General features: G+C 47.0%; 8 protein-coding genes across 8 annotated transcripts; 5 read left to right on the top strand and 3 right to left on the bottom strand.

Moving 5' to 3' along the window:
* Positions 1–2,394: 2,394 nt before the first annotated feature.
* N7479_000826 (putative C2H2 transcription factor) lies at positions 2,395–4,778 on the top strand (the record flags this gene model as incomplete). Its single annotated transcript, XM_057248524.1, has 5 exons — positions 2,395–3,517; positions 3,566–3,819; positions 3,870–3,976; positions 4,031–4,296; positions 4,384–4,778. The coding sequence occupies 5 exons, from the start codon at positions 2,395–2,397 to the stop codon at positions 4,776–4,778; spliced, it is 2,145 nt and encodes a 714-aa protein (XP_057112956.1).
* A 2,256-nt stretch (positions 4,779–7,034) lies between these two features.
* N7479_000825 (cytochrome P450) lies at positions 7,035–8,812 on the top strand (the record flags this gene model as incomplete). Its single annotated transcript, XM_057248523.1, has 4 exons — positions 7,035–7,169; positions 7,227–7,442; positions 7,508–7,531; positions 7,583–8,812. 4 exons carry the CDS (start codon positions 7,035–7,037, stop codon positions 8,810–8,812), a joined length of 1,605 nt encoding a protein of 534 aa, XP_057112955.1.
* A 2,424-nt stretch (positions 8,813–11,236) lies between these two features.
* Positions 11,237–12,420, top strand: N7479_000824 (uncharacterized protein; the record flags this gene model as incomplete). The annotated part of the gene is made up of 3 exons (XM_057248522.1): positions 11,237–11,312; positions 11,437–11,570; positions 11,677–12,420. The coding sequence occupies 3 exons, from the start codon at positions 11,237–11,239 to the stop codon at positions 12,418–12,420; spliced, it is 954 nt and encodes a 317-aa protein (XP_057112954.1).
* A 448-nt stretch (positions 12,421–12,868) lies between these two features.
* N7479_000823 (Fps/Fes/Fer/CIP4 homology) lies at positions 12,869–14,422 on the bottom strand (the record flags this gene model as incomplete). Its single annotated transcript, XM_057248521.1, has 2 exons — positions 12,869–13,263; positions 13,312–14,422. The coding sequence occupies 2 exons, from the start codon at positions 14,420–14,422 to the stop codon at positions 12,869–12,871; spliced, it is 1,506 nt and encodes a 501-aa protein (XP_057112953.1).
* A 141-nt stretch (positions 14,423–14,563) lies between these two features.
* Positions 14,564–15,396, bottom strand: N7479_000822 (uncharacterized protein; the record flags this gene model as incomplete). The annotated part of the gene is made up of 3 exons (XM_057248520.1): positions 14,564–15,178; positions 15,266–15,292; positions 15,352–15,396. 3 exons carry the CDS (start codon positions 15,394–15,396, stop codon positions 14,564–14,566), a joined length of 687 nt encoding a protein of 228 aa, XP_057112952.1.
* Positions 15,397–16,015: 619 nt separating this feature from the next.
* dbp5 (ATP-dependent RNA helicase DBP5) lies at positions 16,016–17,811 on the top strand (the record flags this gene model as incomplete). Its single annotated transcript, XM_057248519.1, has 6 exons — positions 16,016–16,097; positions 16,198–16,366; positions 16,434–16,931; positions 16,988–17,225; positions 17,277–17,477; positions 17,533–17,811. The coding sequence occupies 6 exons, from the start codon at positions 16,016–16,018 to the stop codon at positions 17,809–17,811; spliced, it is 1,467 nt and encodes a 488-aa protein (XP_057112951.1).
* Positions 17,812–18,349: 538 nt separating this feature from the next.
* On the bottom strand, positions 18,350–20,679 carry N7479_000820 (transcription factor domain-containing protein; the record flags this gene model as incomplete). Its single annotated transcript, XM_057248518.1, has 5 exons — positions 18,350–18,712; positions 18,769–19,060; positions 19,112–19,532; positions 19,583–20,331; positions 20,615–20,679. 5 exons carry the CDS (start codon positions 20,677–20,679, stop codon positions 18,350–18,352), a joined length of 1,890 nt encoding a protein of 629 aa, XP_057112950.1.
* A 520-nt stretch (positions 20,680–21,199) lies between these two features.
* Positions 21,200–22,738, top strand: N7479_000819 (putative GTP cyclohydrolase II; the record flags this gene model as incomplete). The annotated part of the gene is made up of 4 exons (XM_057248517.1): positions 21,200–21,310; positions 21,380–22,336; positions 22,392–22,673; positions 22,733–22,738. The coding sequence occupies 4 exons, from the start codon at positions 21,200–21,202 to the stop codon at positions 22,736–22,738; spliced, it is 1,356 nt and encodes a 451-aa protein (XP_057112949.1).
* Between the last annotated feature and the right edge of the window lie 1,614 nt (positions 22,739–24,352).

Below are 24,352 nucleotides of genomic sequence, written 5' to 3'. Positions count from 1 at the left end.
AACATCGTCGAGGATCTCGGGCAACTGCACGAACTGCACGAACTGCACGAACTGCATGAATCGTGTTCTTTTTTTTTACCTTGGCAATTTACTTGACCAACACGCAAACGGCCAGCGATTCACTTCTTGACATCCTAATGTCCTCTTATGCGAGGCTATCCTTTTTCGAACCTTTTGATGTTCAACAATGCCCTCAGGCACGACTCCACGTCCATCTTTTTCTTTTGTTTGACCTTGATTTCGTTCTTACAAGCGTGTCTTTTTTTCCATCTGGGTTTGGGGCAAGCATTACAGCGAGGGGAGGAGTTCTTCGGCACATATTGGGAAGCCTAAATTGGGGGCTATATCTTTTTTATTATTGTTACTTCATTTTGCATATATTTAACGTCAATCATGTATATACAGGCAGATTGCCTACAGGTGTCAAACAAAGGACCAATTAAAGTCCGCTTTTTTTTAAACTTCATTTGAGAAACCCCATCATACTACATATTCCTTACAATTCCAACTAAGTATCCTGAGGCCGAAGTTGCCAAGGTCGAAAATACACGTTTTTCAAGTTCAAACAGCCTTATTCTCCTTTATCAGGTAGTTATCACCCAATTAGGCCTTAATATCCGTTGCCCAACTAAATAGGAGAAAGCCATATGCCGAATTTGGAAGGAAGACACACCTACAGCAATGATGGCATAACTAAAATATTTGCTTTTCTCAGAAAGCCTCATGGCTGAATCCCGACCCTACGGTAGAAGCCCGGACCCCTGCAGTCCCAGGGGAAAGGAACAGGATCAACACACATGAGGTGTAATCACCTAGGGTGAAAACGCGTCCACCCCCCCATTAATCACTTGCATTAGGACCTAGCATCCGCTGATCACCTCAATACATACCACATAGCAATGATCGACAAGCCCCATGCACCTATGGGGTCCTAGTAATCATAATTATTATAACCCGATAAGCACAGCCCTGGACATTTAGAGCCCGGAAATTTATTAAAATTTATTATTAGTTTTCACATAAGCAACCATAATTGCACACTTTGGCAGATATTGAAGTTCCAATATTGCAATTGGCTTAACGTTCACCTAGGTCGCCGACCTCGGAAGATGTTTCCTAGAGGACGATATGATACAGCCTTGGAACGTTTCAGGGGTGACATAACCTACTCCGTAATGCATCCAATGCACTGCCAAGATTTGAACCTTGTTTCCTATCTATAGAGTCTATTGCCAGGTTGGGAAGATCCCGAGATCATGACCACCGGGCGTTTTAAGTCTAAGGGCCGACCCGCGTCGATCATATATGGTTGCCCCGTCCTGAGGTCTTTCCTCCCATAGAGACAGTTTTTAAATTTTGCAGTGCCTGATTTTCGGATGATTCTTGTGTGACATGGTCTTTAGATTTGTGGGGTTTTGGGTGCAACTTTTCGCATCGGATCTCTCTCTCTTTCCTGCATCATAATTGCTTTTTGCTTGCTCCTGATTATCTTAACGCTAGGGCCGATAGGGAAGGACCAATGCAATGAGTCAGGGTGAGAGTAAATGTATCAGTATATCTTTTTTTTTTACTTGAAAGGAGTTGAATAAGAATTCTGCTATGATAGAAGCCATAGAAGTCCTGGATTGTTGAAATAAGCTTAGTGAAGGGCCTCATACTGGTAGTCCCCAGCTGGTCCATAACAATCTTGTAAGGAGATGCGTGGACTCGGTGATCATCACTGCATCACTATCAGCCTCGGTCTAACCTAAAATATACGGATTTTCATGCAGGGGTTGATGAAGTATTATTGGTCGATAAACCCCGGATTGCCACGATCAAAATATAGGCCATATTCAATAATCATAATATTATTCTAGGTAGATCCCGACCTTGCCCGATGAAATTGATGAAATTGATGAAGCAGATGATGATCCGCTCCCAAGGTTATGTATACGTTTAGCCGTACGAGGTAGAATACTGCATGATGCCTGCGCCACACTTCTTTTAACTATTATTTTAGCAAAAGAAAAAGAAAGTACTCCATAGAGCCCTCATATTAGATGTAGAAGAGCCCGAAAAGCTAAACAATAGGACAAAGAGGGTTGGGGTAGATTATGCTTCTATGTAGATGACATATATCCTTGGATAACTATGCTGGATTATATCTTTTTTTTCCCGACTCCTTTTTCCTCAGGGATAACTCGTGGAATACCACATTGTACAATATAGCATAAGACAAGGTAGATACCTAGGTAGTCGGCATATGTGAAAGAAATCAAAGAATCATATACCGACACACATTAATTACCGATCAACGCATCCGTGCCAGAACCTAACGTTTATCGCCCCACTGCTCTCCCCGCGTGCTCAACACTCCCCCAGACTTAGAACAAAATAAATTTTTATCCAAAAATGTCAACTGAAGATTCTTTAACAGGAACCCCCGAGACATCAGAATCCCCGAAATACGAGTGCTCATTATGCCCCAAGCGATATAAGCGACGCGAACACCTGTTTCGACATATCAGTTCTCATACATCACAACGGCCATACCAATGCCATTCGTGCGGCGGGGCTTTCCAGCGCGCTGATGTTTTAAAGAGACATATGCGAACCTGTGATGGCGGCACCCCGAGAGCAAGTACCCGAAGACGGGCTTGCGATCGTTGTGTTCGTCAGAAAAAGGCCTGTAGCTCCCATCAACCATGCCACGGCTGCGCCAAAAGAGGTGCTCATTGTTGGTATGCCACAGACGCAGTGGCATCATCGCGAAGCCAGAATAGCCCCGTAAAGGATATTTCGAACGACCAAAATATGAATCCTCAATTCCAACCACCAACATCGACATCTAATACAACGATGCCATGGGGCTTCACTATGGAGAACTTGCAAAACTTCGGCACAAGTCCGACCAGTACCTTCTTTGATCCAACCTCTATGCAATGCGCCAGTCCAACTTGGCTCGACTTTTCGGCATTAGCTCCCCAAAGCCCGGCAACTTTCGAACCGTCTATTTCTAATAACGGCACCCGGAAATCGCTGCACTTTCTGGACAAATTTACTAGCAACACAGGCTTAGTGTCTAGTTTTGATTGCGGCACCCACGAGCAAAGAGAACAAGTTGCCGCCACCCTAGACCAGCAAATCATGTCTCAGCTACAGGAGAGAATAGTGTCACTGTCTACCTTAGGCATGGATGTTCCATCTCCTTTGATACTGGAAAACAATAGTGATACAAGTCCAGCCAACGACTTACCATTGAATTGGTTCAGCGATCCACTTTCCTTGAAGACACACGAGATTCTTCTCTTAATTGAAGAAGTGGTCACGATCAAACCGCGTAACAGTTCTGTCAGCTTGGACTGGTCATCAGCACTCAAGGATGCATGTCTGCAATTCTTCTCTCCTTCGAACATAAGAAGATTCCTGGGGTTCTACTGGGCAATATGGCATCCTAATGTGAACTTTGTGCACCGGCCTACCTTCGACATGCTAGCAGCGAAGCCAACACTCCTAGCTGCAATGGCTCTAATTGGTGAGACAATCCCGTACTATAGGGTTGGTAGATGCTAATTATTGAAAGGTGCCTGTGTATCTCCTGATATGCCCGATAACGAAGATGCACGCACCTGGTTTAACTGTGTAGAAGAAATGGTTTTCATTGACGACGATTTCAACAGTGATTTGACCTGCCAATCCTCCGGCAATATGGTAATTCAAAGACGCAAGATTCAGGCTGTACAGGCTGCCTACATAGTCTGTCTTTATCAGAATTGGGAGGGCGCGGATGCGAGCAAGAGTCGCATTCGACGTTACCGCTTTGCTACGTTGGTATCTGTAAGTGTAACTTCCAGTTTGTATCTTATTGTTATATTAATGCATCGAAGACTGCTCGTGATATTGGAATTACAGCGGCGAGACATCTGAACTACGGCGAGCTAGGCCGTCATGAATTTGAATGGAAAGAATATGCAGCTAGGGAGGAACTCATCCGGTGAGTCTCAATATTGCGCTTGAAGAAATAGCCACTGATACTCTGGAACCACAGTCTATTCACTTGGATATTCTTACTAGACTCAGCATTTGTTATTTTCAACAACCTTCCTCCACGGATGGTCATCAAAGAAATAAGAATGCATATGGCAACACCAGAAGCTTGTTTCCAAGCGACAACAGCAGACCAATGTCACCACCAGCTCCAACTCTTCCTGCCCGCAAGAAGTCTCTACTGGACGATCTCGTTCCGCGGGTCATTTGAGTCGTTATGTAAAGACGATTTATCTGTCAATATACGCCACCTCCTCGCTACTCTAGGTCCATTGAATTTATTCGCATTAACATCAGGCAAGCTACAATCAAACCCTTCCCTATAATCAACCTTGCTAAATCTATAGTAATTAGCAATTCATTCACAAATCTTCCAATTCCGCAGCGCGGTGGGCAGCTTCCAACTCCGAGACCCGATACGAAACGCACTTAGTAACTGGCGAGATATCTGGCACTTGTTCTCATCGACATTCCCCCAAGGAATCACGCCCCACACGACAATCGAAGACCATCACATCCAACCGGAGGAGCTCTGGAAACGAATGGGGTTTTGCCGCTATGCTCCCGAGTACTGGCTTCTAGCCCACCTGATGGCCGATCGATTGGCGGTACTTGGTACATCTAAGCCGGAGAATGAGTTGGAGCCACTCGACAAGGGCCTGTTGGACCCAATCCTGAATCGATATGATCAAACTAGTATGCGGCAGATTAATGATCTGATTATGGGATTTCAGACATTCCAGATTTGAAAGCCGGTTTTGTTGTACAATTCAGACGTCTCGTTACAAGAAATGAATAAATGTCATGCTTTGCTTTTTTTCATTGCTGTTTTTTCAAGTCCCGGACGATCTTGAGAACACACATCGCTATTGCTGAAACGACACAAATTTTGAGTAAAGGCCAAAGCTGTAGTGAGGGATATTCACTGGCAAGGTCTGTTAGTGGCTAGCTGATGGGAGTTGGATGCTGCATTTACTAACCTCTCCTCATAGGAACTTGGAAGAAATCCGGCCTCACGTTCTGATTCCAGTCTGAGAGACTCAGGTCCATCTTCTCTCCAGTCGATTGTTGTTTCGTGGAGCCTGACTCTCGCGTCATGATATTCGTGTTCGGATCTCGGGGGAAGAGCAGCTGCTGATGCTGAATCGTGGATTGGTGGAGGTTGTATCGTCTCAGTTGTAGCTCTGAGTGTATCGTCCGGCCTAGAAATCCGCATAGGCCGAACTCCTATAGTCGCGCCTATAGCCTGGAAACCGAAAAGGAGAACAAAGAATGCGGTAAATAGTGGCCGAAAGTACATCCTAGCTTGTGGTCAAAGAAGGAGCCTTGGAAGGGTCGGAAGTCTCTGCTGGATGAGTAGGCTGAAGATGCGGCTTTGGGGGTGTTAATTATATAGAGACGTCCAAGGATATTTAAGTTTCGATCTAACTATTATATATATACTAGCAAGTAGTCTGAAGTTAGATTTAGATTTCATTGTAGATTCCAGGGTTCGCCCATGCGGATGACATCTTGGCGCTCATTGGATGATCACGTATTAACGTGGCTGAGTGTCTTGGCACGGACTTAAGCATTGTTTATCCGAATTGATGACAAGTGGAGAGATACTAATAGTTGTCTACCCTCTTTTATCTACTTTATAACAACCCACAGAGCTCAATGCCATTTCCCGGGATGTTGAATCCAGCCAGAACTAAGGTATAGTCGCTCCGAAAGGCAACCGGATTCTATGATTTGGAATGCCCAAGTGACGCAAGTTGCTGACTCTACGCCAAGAGGTCCTCCGGCCCCCGGGGCTATTGGTTGGGCATAGACAAATCATATCATCAAGCCAAAATTGCCTTATTCTTCTTGTAGAACTATAGATGCTTATCAGTTGGAAAAATTTTGAGCTTGCGTTGATTTTCGAGTTTACAGCCCGAGGCAAGGAATACTTTGCAGCTATGTATTGCGTGGCTATTTTCGGTGCCCTCGAACTCTTCTACTTTACTTGGCATTGTCTTCTGAATGGCTTGGGCATACAAGGTCGTGAAGGCTACGGATTCGATTATACATATAAGTCGGTGACATATTACTTGGTTGAAGAAAGTTGGATATTTTATGGCAATATAGCCTTTTCTTACAACGTACAAGCAGCCTCGAACTGTCCAAAGAGCCCATGGAGCCTTCACCGAAATGTTCGGCGCTTTTATAATGTAACATGTATTCTTTCTATAGGTACGCTGGTTAAGTATGTCCACCTGTATAACAACTGGGGTGTATTCCTATACATCCTGGGTCTGATATGTGATCGCAGTCTTCTCGGTTTGCTCTATCACCTACTCTCATTCGGTGGTCTCAAAGATCTACCTAGTATTTAAATTGGTATGACGCAAATTTAGCCCTGAATCGCACATAGGCTTTCGGATGGGATCTGGCCAAGTAACCGAGGACGTCTGATGGACCTTCGTCTATGAAATAGCACCAGCGGGAGTGCTCAGTATGGGCATGTCACTGTCAAACCCGGGGAAGACAGAAATGTCTGTTGCGATAAACTAAATACTCAATGCTGTAACTCTGTGATGTATCAACATACTTCCTTTTGAGGACCTTTGTTAGATTCCGTAGTCTAGAACCTAGCTTCTTCGACAATCTCAACTCACACACTATGCATATTGACATCTCCATAGACCTCTCCTAATAGCCTCTCATCGACAAATTGCTTCATAATGATAGGTTGTATGGTTATTGAAAGCGTGAAGGGCAACCACGCATTTCGGTAAAAATTCTCCCACATCCACTCCGACGCCCACCTCCGCATCCGCAAGTACCCCACTCTGACATCCGAGATCGACAAATATACTGAGGTTTAGCTATTCTAAAACAGGTCAATACAGGCCCAGGAACAGTATTTATACATCAACGGATGTCTCTGGGGGTACTTTGACCAGAATATCAATCTTTTTCTTAGGGGTGCAGCTTTGACGATTCCCTCGGCTGTGAAAAATAATCCCGAGATATCCGAAATGTTACCAATTACCGCGGTACTAGGGGCAGCTATTGCTGTCCTGCTTCTTTCGCGCGTTCTTAGAGTTGGACGTCGACCAAGGAACTACCCCCCGGGTCCTCCAACATTGCCCCTTTTGGGGAACATTCATCAAGTGTGTGATACAAAGGGTCTCTAGATGAGAGACTTCGAACTGACTTATCACCTTCAGATGCCATCCAAAGACGCTCATCTTCAATTCGAGAAGTGGGCACGTGAATATGGCCCAATCTACAGTTTGATGCTAGGCACGAAGTGTCTGATTGTGCTGTCTAGTGATGAGGCAGTCAAAGAACTTTTGGATAAAAGAAGTGGTATATATTCAGACCGACAAGAGATGTACATTGGCCAGATCTTGTGCAGCGGTAACCTCAGAATGTTGATGATGGTAGGCCATGGGACCGAGAAAATGGGTTTCGGATGTATCTTATAGCTAACCACTTCCATCTTTAGGGTTATGGACCAACCTGGCGTGGGGTAGGTATAACTCTGATACGTATTGCGATAATTATGCTAACTTGAGTCTAGTTTCGCAAAATGGTGCATGGCTTGCTTAACGTTACGACATCCAAGAAATATCTACCCTACCAAATGTTGGAGAATCGGCAAATGCTATACCAGCTCCTGACGGAGCCAGAAGGTTTCCTGAAGCACATTCGACGATACTCCAATGCGCTCACAACCACGATGGTTTTCGGATGGCGCACACCTACATACGAAGACGAGAAAATGATGCAACTGTTCAACGGGTTCTCGGAATTTGCAGACCTCAACCAGACCGGAACAGCAGCGATCATCGATTTCTTCCCGTGGCTGCGGAATCTACCAGAATTCCTTCTCCCAGCACAACAGAAAGCAAAAGATCTCCACAAAAAGGAGAAAGCGTTGTATCTGAGTCATTGGCTGCGAGCAAAGGAAGAGGTCCACCAGAACACAATCAAGCCATGCTTCTGCGTAGGAATGTACAAAGCACAGAAAGAAGAAGGTTTCAGCGACGACCAAGCAGCATATATATCTGGAAGTCTCCTAGAAGCCGGCTCAGACACTACATCAAGCACATTGTACGCCTTCGTCCAAGCCATGCTACTATTCCCAGATGTTCAACGCAAAGCCCAAGAAGAGATCGAAAGGGTAATAGGTCCAGGCCGTCTACCCGTCATGGACGACCTATCCGAACTACAGTACGTACGAGGCTGCATGAAAGAAACAGTCCGATGGATGCCGACGACCATCCTGGGCGCCGTTCCACACGCGGTGACACAAGACGACGAGTACAAAGGGTACTTTATACCGAAGGGGGCTGGCGTGATGAACAACGTGTGGGGCATTCACATGGACTCGGCCCGTCACCCCAACCCACGAGTCTTCAATCCCGATCGGTACCGCGACGACTACCAGAGCTTCGGAGATGCCGCGGCAAACCCCGACCCTTCGAAGCGGGATGTATTCACCTTTGGCGCGGGGCGTCGTATATGTCCCGGCATCCATGTTGCCGAGCGAAGTCTGTTCCTGGGCATGTCGCGCATTCTGTGGGCGTTCGATATTACGCCCGACACTAATGCTGCGGGAATGCCGGTTTTGCCTGATCCCGATCGTTTGACGCAAGGGTTTGTTTGTATGCCGGAAGAGTTCCCGGCGAGGATTACGCCACGGTCGAAGGGGAGAGCGGATTTGGTTAGGAGAGAGTGGGAAGAGGCGGAGAAAGAGTGTCTTGATCCTAAGACGAGACAGTGGGTGGACTCGCCTGTGGAATTATGAGTTGATGGATGTGTTGGGTGGTCTGAGCTCGCCCATGGGCTTAGGACCATGGAGCCTAGATCTCTTCTCTCTTATCTCTCCTCCTTTCTCTCCAGTCCACTCTTTTCTATTGTGAATGCAGCATGCTCTTTCTCTCCAAAGAGATATTTCATTGCGCATTCCCTAGAGAATGGAATGGCTGCTGTCTGATTTATGTATTTGTGGTTCTGATGCTAGGTGCGGGAAGAGAAACAATTGTACTTGACTGGATATAAGTGTAATTCACATGTTGTTAGACTAGGTTGCTGTCTGGTAGCTAATGATATTTGTAGATATAGAGAATGCGTGACACAACGTGTACATACTGCGTGAAATCCTTCTATTATAAAGGCTACAACGGTTGATAGAGCACGGTATCCGTGTAACCCGGAATCCGCACTCGAAATAAGAATAAAACACATGCGGGCTATAACCCCCTTGTCCTAGGTCTAGATTCCGTGTTCAGACCTCGACCTTATACCCTGAAGGTTCTGATTGACATGGAGTGAGATAAGAATGGATATGATTGTATGGAATCGCAATAAACACCGCAACCAAATCGAGACGTTGAGATATGCATTAATGCTGGTTCGAGGTGCTAACTCTACATTTGTTCAACAGTCGGTGTAACTAAGTTTTTAGCAGCGACTATGCGGTGAAACGAAAGACCCGATCTGAGCCTGGAGGCGCGATATATTGATATGAGCCATATAACTCAGCGAACAGGGTGCTCTTCCTGCACGGATATCTCTAGCAACCCTTGCAATCTGGATAACATTGCTCATTCCAAGGAGAATACTGGGATAATCATATAAATAGTGGTGTCCGCACCTGGTGCTGGTCTTGGTCTTCCAGTATCATATTCTCTGGATATGCTAACCTGCAGCGATCGAGTCAACATGGATTCCAAATGTCACACGAATGATTGCAGGCAGTATTCGGTCTCATTCATTTGGTACAGTCAGAGACAATTCAGGCAGCCCTTATCTTTCAAATGTGCTCGCCTTCTTGTCAGGCTTTTGGGTGATCTGTTACGAGAATTCAAATATTCGTGAGCCGTTTCATTGCTGACAGATTTGACGATCCCAATCTCGGTCAGCAGGAAGACAGCTTGACAAGCATTAAAGCATTATCCGAGAGTATAGCTTGCTCCTGAGATCAACGTCTGCTGATAAAAGCAGCAATATTGAAGAAGCCCTTTGAAATTCTCCAGGTTTTTTTTTTTTTCAAGATGAAATGGGACCGGTTGCACAGAAAAGAGAAGAAAAAAAGAGAAGGGGAATTGCTCCATTCTTCCACGCACTTCCCGTGTCACCCAACAGGCGACCAAATTATTTTCAATTTCAAACGAGAAATCCTGCCGTTGAGAAACCAGTGGAAAGGAAAAATGCCTCAGGTATATATAAAATGGCGCATACTGCGGGGCAGCTGTCGGTTAGCGCCGACATTGGATTGGCAGCTGAGAGCTTGATTTTCCTCGTTTTTAGCTTATGCGAGCTAAAAAAAAAAAGAAGAGAGGAATGAAGAAATTCAAAGGTTCAAGTATATACAATTCCATTCCTAGAGAAAGAGAGAGGAAGATATGAAACATATTTAAAACATTGACTACCTTACAGGCTTACAGCGGTTGATGGGAAATGGGTTCAAAAATGTGAAAAACCAGCACAGCCACCTCCAGATGCAGAACCCTTGTTTCTCCTCTCTCTTGGCACGATATCTACGATTTCACCAGCCGCATGGTGGAACGGGCGGTAATTAGAGCCCTAAAGCTAAGCTAAGGGAACACGTAGCTATGGTACTATTCCCCGGCTAAAAGGAAGTTGAAATGTATGAGGCAATAGATTTAATAAGTACATTTAGTATCTTAGTATCTTAGGTAGTATCTTAGGTAGTATTTTGGAGTATTTTGGAGTATCTGGAAATGGGAACTATTCAATCTAACAATCTTTGAATGTGGATTTGTCGCACTCGAAAATCCCTCACTATATTATAGTACTTTTTTTGCTAACCCTATTCTCGCCCGTTTACTCGATTTTGATCTAGCTTACTCTTTTGTTTTTCCCTTAAAAGTACTATAATGAAACTATGGTCCAAGCTTCTACTATGTCCCATCACCATAAGAAAAATACCCGAAAGCCACAAATGCAAAGTACCAGAACCCTCCGAATGCACGAGCCAGTCTCAGTCGATCTTGTGGCTGTGGTTTTATCGAATCATAGGCTATAGAAAACAAAGTAATTTAAAAAAGAATAAAAAATGGAGAAGTAAAAAAATAGGAAAAAATTCAAGAAACATAGTGTGTGTCATCATAGCTTTCTCAATATCCGACCCCTCAGTCCTATAAGCCAAAAAGGTATATAAGCTGCTTCCCATCCACGCACTATGAACTCTCTCTCATCTTAAGGGATGCTTATCGACGGTCATAAGTGGGCGTGCGAAGCTTGTATACGGGGCCACCGTGTTACCAGCTGCAAACATCATGGTTAGTAGCAATTTTTGGTTTTTTTAATGTTTTCCCCTATACCTCACTGGTATACTGATATTTCCACCATTCCTCAAAACTTCAAGCTCTTAAAAAACTGACCTTGATACAAAAAAAACCCTAGATCGTCCACTGATTCGCATCAAGCGTAAAGGCCGTCCTTTCGCAACATGTACAATGTGCAATGCAACGCCATGTACATCTCCAATGGAGCACGCGCGCGCAAAACGTGACGCAGAGCTCAAATGTCCTTCAAAAGTAACGCAAACACAAAACACAGCCAAACAGACGCCATATCTTCGGCATATGGAAGGAGAGAAATTGCAAGCGCCATGGTGCTGATTGCTGTTTGCTCTTTTTCTAGAAAGCCTCGAGCCACGGAAGACTCTATCCGCGTCAAAATCCGAACGGTTTCCTCCCGATTGCCCCTCGTCCACGTCCTAGTCCGTCGAGGTCGATTTCGGGTCCTGCGGGCGGGGATTCTCTCCCAACCGTTGCGACAAAGTCGAAATCTAGGTCCGGGTCAAAATCGGGCTGTTCGATCTCGACGGCTTCGTCGCCCGGGAAGACCATCTACAGTGATGCTGTTGGGGCGGGAGACTGGTCCGGCTCGGAGGGCTCTATGTCGGCCATGCCCTCGTCGAGACAAACCGTGTCTTTCTCGGGGTCAGTTATGCCGGGTATGGACTCGAGTCAGACTCTTAGTCCCGGGCAGGGTGATTCCATTTCACGTTCCGCACCGGGCTCGCTGTATGAGTATCCCGTTGAGTATCCCGCTACCTCGGGGGCTGAGGCAGGTGCCTTGTTCGATCCTGCGTACTCTCTGCAGTCTTCTACACTGGCTGTTTCGAGTTCCCAGTTCGCCCGGACAATGCCCATGGTTAGTCCGCTCGAAGGGGTGAACCCTTTTGACTTCTCGCTGGACCCTGCGCTAGAACTGGGCGAGAACGCGTTGGGGTATTTGAATGAGGTCGATATGAATATGGATTTGGAGATGCCGGTTATGGAGGAAGTGTTCCATGTGGAGGATTGGTCTAGGTATATGTGGTCGGCTGAGACTGGGTTTGAGCATTTAGATACTGGCTTCCCACCTGTGTCGCAGCAATAACAGGAGGGGTTCGGGCGGCGAACCTGGTCAATAACTCGCATGATGATTGATGATTATGATTTTATTGCTTTGATGTTGATGTATATACAAAATGGAAGAGCAAAAGGCATAGGCTCGGATGCTGTTTGCAATATCTCTTACTGTATCTTGCACTACCTACCGCGGGAATAGTTCTAGCTTTCATGGGGATTCAATTGAAACAACACGTCCTATGCTCTATCCGAGACTCGCGAATGGATGCTAAGCACGAATGCCCCCAATGCTCCTTGCTGATGTAAAATAATGACGGCAACGGCACTGATAACGCCGACTATACAGGAGAATGAAACAAGAATCAAGAGAAAACAGACATGAACCTTATAAGGCCCCACAAACAGACAAGGATCAACCGGGTGGAAAGATAAAATATACGCAGGCCCAGTGGAGTACAACCTAGAAATCCCACAACCTACACCTCCTGGATGTAGTTCGCCGGAACGCTCTTCGTAACACCACCCCGTTCGACGTCGGCCCACCCATCACCACTATCCCGGTTGATGAGAACAAACCGATCACCCTCTGCCATATTCCACTCCATATCGCTGCGGGCTTCATACTCATATAATGCTTCAACATATTGCAATTTCTTGGCTCCTCGTCTGGGCGCGACGGCTGGGCCGACACGCTTCATCGCAGCGCTTCCCGCCAGCGATGCCGAGGAATTCGAGTACGTTGACCCAGGTCGGTCAGGCATACTGGGACTAGTGGATGGCACGGGAGATGGCGTTGGGGCAGCTTCGACATATGCGGTCGGAACAAGTCCTTCGTTGCGTCCCGAGCGCACACGCAGCCATCCAGAACCATCTGTGTAATTGTTAGTGAATATCAAGTGTAAATGGCAGGACAACGTACCATCTGGTTGTAGGATCACCACTTCGTCCCCGTCTTCGACACTGACTTCATCCAAGCCGGTGGCTTGATACGGGTACAGCATTTTACCTCGTGGCTCTTTGGATTTCGAGCTTATGCCGGAGTCAACCGGCGGAGGTGGAGTCACGTATGCTGTTGGAGGCGGTGCTAGCACCCGGTTCCTCTTTGGAGCAGTAGCAGCTGGCTTTGTCTGTGCAACGGGAGCTGGGGGCTCGTCTGCTGGGGTTTCTGGTGTGGGTTGAGTAGCAATGTTCGATACCGATCGAGTCGTACTGGCCGCATACCCGGAACTAAGAGAGTTCATTGTATTTTGTCGCGTCAGGGACGGCGCGGCAGTGGAAGATGCAGGGGTGCCGAGATCCACAGCAGGCATGGCACCAGCCTGTTCCTGTCGCAAGACCTTGAGCTTTTTCTTGTCTTCCTTAGTTTGCTCGCCTGGGCACTCCGGCGGCACCTTCATTTGGCATTTACTATGGCAGGTGTAGCCACAATCTCGGCAATCAAAGCCCTTGGCAGACAGGCCCCAGATTCGCTCGCCGCAAAGATCGCAATTTGTCGGGATCTTGAATGTCTGAGAGCGGAAATTGTGGTTCTGAGCTCCAAGCGACAAATCTCCAGCCACTACCATGATAGTCGCTGTTTCTACCTCGGCTGTAACCCATTTGCGATTAATCTCGTGCAAGGACTCTTGCATGTAGAAAATGGACCGCACAACATCCAACTCGTTTCGATTATCTTTGCCATGTTGGATATTTTCCCGTATTTTCTTGCTGTTTTCAACCTCACGCTTCTTCTTGTCTGACTCAACTCGTAGTTCATGGATTTGAGCTTTGCTCTTAGTCAGGACGTTGCGCAGGAAGACTTTGGCTGCCTCATCGACGACGATTGAAGCATCGTCATGCCATACTGGACTCGGCTCAAATGCTAGGTTTGCAGGTTCCTGCGATTGAGTTACATTGTGCTGGAGGAACATTATGGAGTCCAGACGCGGGTTGTTGCGAGGAATTTCGACAAGAAGATTAGCCATGTGCTCCGTGCTATGTGTAAGAGATGACTTTTCAAGTTGGGCGGCGAGCGACCACATCAAGTTCATTTTTGCGACTCGTGTTTCATTGAGGTTTTGTAAACCCTAGAAGTATGAGTACCATCGCTGATCCAGTTATATGGGGAGTGGTGGGTTCATCTTACATCGATCACCTCAGGGACATATTCATGATAAAACTTCTCCTTGAGCTTATTTGTCACATTGATGCTGATGAGATAGAGGTTCTAGCCGCACGTTAGCATTAGGGCAAGGAATTTCCAGTTGAATGAGTCGTGCCTTATAGTTGTTCATCTCCAGTATTTGCTGTTGATATGCTGTTTGTGCTTTGCTCTTGCCATGATCGAAAGAGGACTCCATTTTCTTTCTGCGAGATTCAACCTCCTGACATGCGCCATCGTATTTGCCCTTTGCTTTCTTGAGATCGCCATATGCCGCCTCCCGCTCCTTTTCTAGCTTTCCATGATATTCAACGTGGCATTTGCGAATCTCTTCATACTGGGTGGCAGCTTGTTTCAGAGGATCCGCCACTTGCACTATCAATTCTGATGCAAACTTGTCCCGTTCGGCGGCGTGTGATTCCACGGCGTTCAATTGTGTAGTCCATGTAGTGAGCGATGCGCTTTCGAGGGAGCCGGGGGTTAAGGTGGGTGTATCCCCTACACTCAAGGGGCTGATCTTCTTCGACTTGCGGTCATAGTACTTCTTGCACAGGGCCGTTAACTTGGATGCATATTCCTTCTCAATGGCGCTGCGCTCGCGGTAGAATTGGTTTATCTCGTCTACCCATGATATACCATTTGATACCTGCACAACGTGCTTGCATTAGCTCTGTTTCAAGCGTACAGGGCGATCTGACGGGTGGGTTGCGGGGGAACGATGCTGGGACCATACCCAACTGTTAACCGGTTTGAAGGAATCCTAGATAAATTAATCTAGTTAGTTATACATCTGCGACCATAATCATACAATATTGATACCTTTAACTCTGCTCCGAATTGGAGAGCAACGTCTGCGGCCGCCATGGCTGGATTGAGACCCCAAGGCACATGCGCATGGGATAGCACGGGAATGGAAGACCGAACAATGAGACGGGGTTTCCTGGTATCAGCACTACTCGTCAACGAACCACTTGTCTTGGTATCAACCAAAGGAGTCAATATCTCCAATTAGACAGTGTTCAATGGGCTACTGAGGCCATTAAGATAGGAAGAATGAGCTCAATGGCCAAGGCGGGGAGAAGGCCGGTCCCTGTAACAGTACTAAACATACACGTTGCTGGTAGTTAATATGTGTCTTGTCCATTTGTTACAATACCATTACATGTATTCCACTTTGACTAAATTCGGACTAGTTTCCTACCCTTCGGCGTCATATGTTTTTGCTCTTCCCATTCAGAACGAGCTCGATTGTTTCTTTTGGCTATTGCTCTTCTCTTTTTGGTGCTCGGACTTCTGGTTTTCGTCTACTTCTGCCCGACTCCTGACTGAAGATATCCTCAGTCGGCACCATCTTGACCCCAATCTTGGGCTCAGCCATTTCATTTCATTTCAAACTTTTCTTTACCCCACGACCACCCCTCCACCTTTCTTTCCTTCTCCAACTATTTCTGGTTTTCTGAGATACCCGCCAGATTTTTCCACCATGTCTGAAAACCAAGACATCTCCCCTGCTGCGGGCTCCCTGGCTGACCGCATCACCAAGCCTGACGAGCCGAAGCCCACCGGTACGAAACGAGACCACGCCACCGTCGCTGATTCCTCCAGCCGGAAAGCGCACGCTATTCCCGGCTGATAGCTAATATATTTATATTTTCCATTTCATAGATTCTTCCAATGTCGCCGCCACTCCCAAGGAGGACGGCGCCTCTGCCCCCGCGCAGGGTTCAGCAGCGCTTGAGGAGCCCGACTACAACGTCGCGGTGAAATTGAGTGACTTGCAAGCCGACCCTAACAACCCCCTGTTCTCAGTCAAGAGCTTTGAAGATCTGGGCCTGTAAGTGCTACTAACTGATGCGCTGGTGCAAATGGGCGTCTAACAGCTAACTTGATTGACACTCCAGAGATGCGCGCATTCTGAAAGGTCTTTCAACGATGAACTTCCGCAAACCGTCCAAGGTCCAGGAACGCGCTCTTCCCCTTTTGATGAGCAACCCTCCCAAGAACTTGGTTGGTCAGTCGCAGTCCGGTACGGGCAAAACTGCGGCTTTTGTTCTCAACGTTCTCAGTCGTCTCGACCTTTCAACAGAGCAGTTGCAGATGACGCCTCAAGCTTTGATCCTCGCCCCCACCCGTGAATTGGCTCGCCAGATTGTCGGTGTTATTCAGGTTATGGGTCAATTCCTTGAAGGTCTCGTCATCGGCACTGCCGTTCCTGCCGATTCGAACGCTCGCCCATCGAAGATGGATTGCTCAGTTGTGGTTGGCACACCTGGTACTGTTCAAGATATGATCAAGAAGCGCATCATGAACCCTACTGGCTTGAAGGTGCTTGTCCTGGATGAGGCAGATAACATGCTTGATCAGCAAGGCCTGGGAGACCAGTGCATTCGAGCCAAGGCGTAAGTACTTTACCCCTAGCACTAAAAGCTTTCAGCTAATAGTTTCCCTCCGATAGGATGATTCCCCGAAATGTTCAAATCGTCCTGTTTTCTGCGACCTTCCCCGCTCACGTCTACCGCTATGCGGGCAAGTTTGCTCCTTCTGCAAACGAGATTACTCTCCAACACGAAGAGCTAACTGTTGAGGGTATCAAGCAACTCTACATGGATTGCAACAGTGACGAGGAAAAGTACCAGAACCTCGTCCAGCTCTACGGACTGCTTACCGTCGGGTCCTCCATCATTTTTGTCCGGGTAAGTATCATTTCAGATAAAGATTGGGGGATATTGCTAATCGCTGTATAGACTCGTGCCTCTGCTGTTGAGATCGAGAAGCGTATGGTTGCCGAAGGTCACACTGTCGCCTCGCTGACTGGCGGCGTAGAGGGATCCCAGCGTGACGCAGTCATTGATTCATTCCGCAGTGGCGAGGCCAAGGTTCTCATCACGACCAACGTTCTGGCTCGTGGAATCGACGTCTCTACTGTTTCCTTGGTCGTAAATTACGTGAGTTCATCGTTTGTCCACTTTCACGTCCAAAACTAAACTTTCCCGCTTTCAGGATATCCCCGAGGAGTACTCGGGCGGCCAGCGCACAAACACACCGGACTATCAGACCTATCTCCACCGCATCGGTCGTACTGGTCGCTTTGGCCGCATTGGTGTCGCAATCTCATTTGTTTCCAACCGCAATGAGTGGGAAATGCTTCGCAAGATCCAAGACCACTTCCAGTGCGTCATCGATCGCATTGATACCAGTGACTGGGATGAAGTGGAGGAGATGATTAAGAAAACCATCAAGAATACCCGAGCCCAGGCTGAATTTGTCCAGACTAACTAAGTGCGTGAAATGACGGTGTCAGCATACAACATACCTTGACCTATTGCTTCAATTACAACATTCTGGATCAATCCTTTCCCGTTTCATGATTTGAAGAGTGACGGAATCTCTTCTTTTTTTTTTCGCGGGCCAATGGGGGTTGAGGGAAAACTAGATACCTATTTGCACACATGGCGAAAAAAACTCCATTTCTTCTTCATCTCAACTTGTTTGTAGATTGCCTTCTTTTTGTGTTATGACATCTTTCTGTGGGTCGTTCTCTCAACACCTATTAATATTTATGTGTTCATGTTCTCTCACATCTTCCTCGTCCTGACATGCAGCTACTTTTCTGCTTATTCCATGGGGAGTGAAGCAATAATGTCAACGTATCAATTGACGCCATCTTGAAACACGAAGAGGATATCCAAATGTTTATCGTTCACCCGACTATCGTCACAACCACCATTGCCTATATCAACTTAGACTTCAGCCAAGCAGATTCCTCAGCCTACGCCAAACTATATACATAAAACCACCATACCACAGAAACTTCCCCTTAAAACAGCCACTGATTAAATGCAACCCCAAGGTCAATGTTATTAAACAAATCCAGGCCATCAACCTCAATCATCGGATCAAAGTCAAAAGCAGAAGTATCCTCAAGATTCGAATCCGGAAGAACTGACTGCGGCTCCAGAATCTCATCAATAATCCTGGAGAACAGCTGACTGGCTCGTTGAAAAAGAGCATAGTTGGCATTATCCGGTCGCACGATAGATTCGAGATGCGAAATGAAGACACTCAAATTGCGGATAAGTGCCGATCTCGACCCTTCGTAGAGGAATGGCTCGCCTGTGCGTTTTTGGTGTTGCAGGGCTTTGATGAGTAGACTGGCGCTGGGGAAGCCATAGAGCAGGACCTGCCATTCTCTTAGTATTAGAACGGATAGAAATATATGTTGTTGATAGTACTTACCGTCCACGCAAAATCTGGCCGGAGATCGACCATTTGTTCGCGTTGCATGCCTAATGTCAGGACCGTTGATAGTATATTAGCGCTCACGGAGAGCAGTGCTATGTTTCCGCGTGGATTATTCTTCCCCGCGATGAGTCGCTGGATGAGGAAGTCGTTGTACAGGTATGCCAAATATGAAATAATCATCATGAGGCACACTGCTATATGTAAATTTTGGTCCCAACATTGTGGGGTGTAGCGTAGCCAATTGGGGAGCGAATCCCATGCTAGATGACATCGCTGCGAGATATTCCTGTATGGTATCAGCTACTGAACATGAAGTAGAAGGAAGGTGATGATCTACTTGAGCATATTCTCCATCTCTGGTGTCACATTCTGCAAAGAGACCTCGAGAATTTCATCCCGAAAGGTACTGATGATAAATCGTACTCGTATCCATGATGACCGCTGGACTACTCCTTGGACGTTCCAGCCATTTTCATCCAGGTAGTCGTGGGAGTACTCTCGGGCCGTGGTATCGGTAGCGAGTGCCTCATCGCTGATATCAAGGGGCATGCGGCAATCGGCGTATCGCCATGGTATTCTTGGTGGTCGACCTAAGAATGTGGCAATGCTCTTGTCGAGCTGATATGCTGCAGCGAATTGCCGTCTACGTGACTCTAAGAGAAACTCGGGGGTGTCGCTCGAGGTCTTCGAGTCACGGTGGAAACCAAGTGCAAAGATGTCGGTGGAAAGCTCCCCGAGTCGTCTCCAACAGGCGGGGCCTAAAAGGGTTTAGAAAGAGCAAAATGGCGGATGGATGGGTTGAACGGACTTGAGTCACCATGTACTATATCTGACAACAGGAGAATCTCATGCAACAGCCATATCGTCAGATCATTGAGTGGCGTAAGGATTTTGCAAATAGTCAGTGCAGCATCACTGGCTATGAGCATCTTATGCGCATATTGAGACCGCGAGCTTCGGTTCTCATCTAACCTATCATTAGCGAGTCCCAGATATCTTGCTCGACCAGCGAGAGCGCAGAGGAGCCCAAGAATCTCAAGACGGATTGCTGGCCCTGTAAATAATGCATGGAAGTCTCGCCCTTGTGTCGCAGGCGGAACCTCGAAAATTTCAGATGTGTTTTGTATTATGTTCACTGTCAGCGAGGATGTGAAATCACCAAGATTACGATCCGATGTGCTGTCTTTGCACATGGACTTAACCGGACCAAGGCTGTTGAGCACGAATGGTGCCGGTATAATCGCGCTTTGACTTAGTGCATAATAATCGCGGATTAGGGCCTCGACTGTAGCGAAATCATTGAGGGTCAATAGAATTTCGGAGATCTTGTGAACCCAATATGGTGGCAGGATTCTCTGAGCAGATTCAATCTCCAGGCCCAGGTCTGGACCTTCTGAGCCCAGGTCGACATCTTCAGTTAGGGGAGATACGAAGCTCGTTGGGCCGAAGTATCCAGAAAGTAGCGGTTGGGTACGAGGTGGGATGCGTCCAGAAGAGCTCTCTTGTTCCACATTAGACGCAGAGGGGTTGAGTGGTGTCTCGCTTGAATGAGGGTTCCTAGGAAGCGGCAATCATAAGAGCCTGATATGCATATGGATATAGCTACGGAAGTGCATTGGGGCGGTAATTATTCCACTGGCCACTCAATGATCGACATGAACTCGAAAATGACCTCAGAACAAAAAGTAAATCTACAATTGACGCACCTTGTTGATGGAGGTCGATCAAAAGGAACTCCCTCTGCCAATGGGAAGAAACGGCGACCTTTAGCCTTTGTCAGGGGAGCAGGGTGATAGTAACATCGCGTGGAGATCCCACGATCTCTACAGCGAGTACATACAGGTAATGCATGGTCGCAGCGGACTTTGTCTCGGCGACATGGCTCGCAGGAGGCTGGTTTGCCATTCCGACGACGCGAGGTACTGCCGTGGGTACTATGTAATTAGCGGGTGGCATTAAAAAAAAAATAGAAATAGAAATGATTTACCTCATAGGAAAATATAGGCCTGCTAAGGTCCACGGAGTACTCCGTGGTGAGTCCTAAAGGTAAAAATCTAGGGAATTTCGGTGTTCGCTACTCCGACCAGTTAGATTGAACGCCGAAGAACTCCGGTGGAAACCGGTGGAGACTTGATATAGTATATAGAAGCAATCTGGGGGAAGCTATACCGCTTATTCTATTTGTACACGATACTACACTATAATCAAAAGCCAAGAAACTAATGTAAAGTAGCTCTTTGATTCTGTACAAAGCCTGTAGATAAGCCCCTCAGATAACGTGAGGAGAAAGATAAGTCACATGGCGACGCTGTACTCCCCCTCCCTTCAGGGCCCTTTCCCCCTCCCTCTTTTCTCTTCTCCTTTGTATATTCTCTCTTCAAATATTGCTTCATATTATCCTGGAACCTCTTTTCTCTAAGTAATCATGTTGAAAACAGAACCGACTGCCACGGTCTTACCCGTACCAACAGACCCATCCCTGACATCTCCAACATCTCCCACCGACCCCAATCCCCGATATAGCAACCACATTATCGTAAGGATTATTCCAATATTACCTCTGTACTGACTTCCAAGTATTGTATGGCGCTAATATCAAGTATAGTTGACCACTTACCCAGGCCAAAGCGGCATTGAGCCCGTCCCCCTTGAGTGGGGCGCTCCCGACGCTAAATCCCGGGGTCCAGTGGTTGTATCGCGCAGCGGGAACCTCGTAAAGCGTCGCAATGCCATCGGCGCCCACGGTGGCAGTTACAGCATCTACAATGCCCTTGCGATTGCTGCTGGTGACTTAGCTCCGGATTTCCGACCGGACTTCCGTAACTCTGAGCCGACTTTCAATTTCCCCCCGCAGCCTGCCTGGGCGGATAAGACAAAGATCGTCTCTATGGATCCTTACGGCCATGACATCGTCAACCAGTTTAAGGCAGAGCTGGAGGCTGGTTGGGATATTCGCCCAACTATGGCCGTCACTCGGGCTAACATGAAGCTTGCGGAGATTGCCGATGATGTGAAGAATGGCCTGCTCGAGGTCGACGGGTCTATCCTTGTTGATTCATCCGGCGAGGTTCGTGTCACCAAGGTAGCGGCTGAGCCGGTTTGGTATTTGCCCGGTGTGGCATCGCGGTTTGGGGTTGACGAAGGCACCCTTCGTCGGACTTTGTTCGAGCATACCGGTGGTAGCTACCCGGAGCTTATCACCCGGCCTGATCTGAAGACCTTCCTCCCACCTATCGGCGGCCTCACCGTATACATCTTCGGTCCACCGGAGCGCATCTCAGACGAGAATGTCAAGCTGGCCCTGCGCGTCCACGATGAGTGTAATGGCAGTGATGTCTTCCAGTCGGATATTTGCACCTGCCGACCATACTTGGCGTTCGGTATTCGCGAAGCAATCCGCGAGGCGCAGAACGGCGGCAGTGGTGTTGTCATCTACTTCCGTAAGGAAGGTCGAGCCCTTGGCGAAGTGATTAAATACCTTGTCTATAATGCGCGCAAGCGTGGAGGCGACACGGCCGATAAGTACTTCACTCGGACAGAGAATATTGCTGGTGTCCGCGACGTAAGGAACCTCATCCTTTAATGTGGCTTGCATATACTAACTTATTCTACTGCAGATGCGATTCCAAGCTCTTATGCCCGACATTCTGCACTGGCTCGGCATTACCAAGATTGATCGTATGCTGTCAATGTCGAACATGAAGCACGACGCCATCGTGGACTCTGGCATCAAGATTATCGAACGTATCCCTATCCCCGACGAGATGATCCCTAGTGATTCAAGAGTCGAGATCGATGCGAAGATCCAATCAGGATACTTCACTACCGGCAAGACGCTGACGGATGAAGAACTGACTCAAGTTCGTGGACGCGGCTGGGAAAAATGGGAAGACATCTCGGTAAGTTGAACTGCCTCTTTGGACTCATTGTAGACCCGCGTGGCTGATTGTTCCTGCAGCACTAAATTTGGGCTTCATGTTGCCTGATCGAGATCAACTCGTCACTTCAATTTCGGTAGTCTTTTTTGGCTAGTAATTTGGTCAGTGTGTTGTGTGTGCCTACGCACGTTATCATAGAGCGCTTTGTCGCAAGTTCGTGAAGCATGAATCCATACTAAGAATAAAATCAAGAAAAGACATTGTGTGACTCAAATGACAAATTCCATGTGTAGTGGCAAATCGCAAGGTACTCACTATAATAAACTCCGGGTACTTTCGATATTTGAATAGACTGACGTCAGATACATGGGCTTGGTAGCTTTATTCTCGGCCTAGACGCCGACGCGGATTTTGTGCCTTATCTTCCCCGCATGATTTACGGGTAAAGTGAGGGGCATTGATAAACTTGATTGAAATTACTATAAACGGACCTCGTTTTCTGGATATGCATCGATACCGATACATTTTGCGTGTCATTTCAAAGGGAACCACAAGGCTCAAATGTGTCCCCACACTCCTGGATCCGCAAGATGGGAGTCTAGTGCCCAGCTGTGACAATCGTTGAATATGCAAAGGACACACTTAACTTCGAGGCCTGCATGCCCGGGCAGCATCTTAAATATCGTGAAACTCAAATTGACATATAGCTCAGTGGGAGAGAATATACAGCCGGCTTGGTTTTCTCTCTCCCTTTCTTGTCACGCCGATTCTGCTGGACTTGTCTCGACCTCGGGAGGCCGTGAAATCAACCTTAAGCAGGTTAGCATATATGCGGAGCGGGCCGATCCGTTGATAGCTCAAATGTAAAAACCTTATATCTCTATGGCAATTTGGGGATTTGTGGGAGGATAAGGGCATGTGAGAGAGGGATAATGTACATATGTATTGTCTGGCTGTGTTAAGATATATACAGTTAATAAATAGTACATCGAATTTGTGTCATTTCCAGTTAACGATGCATGTGAGGCGGCTCTGAGAGGACTACGTAACTCACCATTCTCCCGAGATTCTCTCCTAATTGCATCTTCTTCTCCTCTCCCAACAAAATCCAGAAGACCAGACTATGTAGGCTCTGAGTACAGCCACATTGGTCCCCGGTCGGATTTCCATAGGGTCCTTTTCTGTTATGAGGGTTGCTCCCGGTTCTCTTTCTCGTCTGCCTGTTCTTCTTCATTCGAAGACTGTTATCTTTGATTTTTCACTTCTGCTTTTTCTTCCCACCCTGATTTTATGTCTCCTTCGTCATCCAACTGATGTTCATGATCTCATCCAGGACTAGACCCTTGAGGGAAATGATCGGAGATTTCGAGTATTCTTCACCAAGTCCACTATCCACTCGCACATAAAAATCTGAATTCTTTATTTACAGAGCATAGTGAAAAAAAAAAGAGAAAAAAAGAAGAAAGCTCAGAGACCTACCCTCACTTGCACGCATATACGTAGAAGAGACGAATAATTCTAAATTTTCACCCTTGGTCAAACCTGAAAATGTGAGATAAATAGCTAATCGTGCTTCAAAAGGAGAACAGCGCTATTACCCTCACCAACTGGGTGAATAGTGCTGCAGGGCCTGATATTAGCGCCCATTTCTTCTAAGAACTCCTAGCTAGGGACTTTGGTTCTCATAACACTAACAAACT

This window comes from Penicillium vulpinum, assembly GCF_028829585.1.
Source record: "Penicillium vulpinum strain IBT 29486 chromosome Unknown utg000001l_segment0_segment0, whole genome shotgun sequence".
NCBI lineage: Eukaryota > Fungi > Ascomycota > Eurotiomycetes > Eurotiales > Aspergillaceae > Penicillium > Penicillium vulpinum.
Note: the sequence above shows the minus strand (reverse complement) of the source record. Positions and strands in the feature narration are given on the sequence as shown.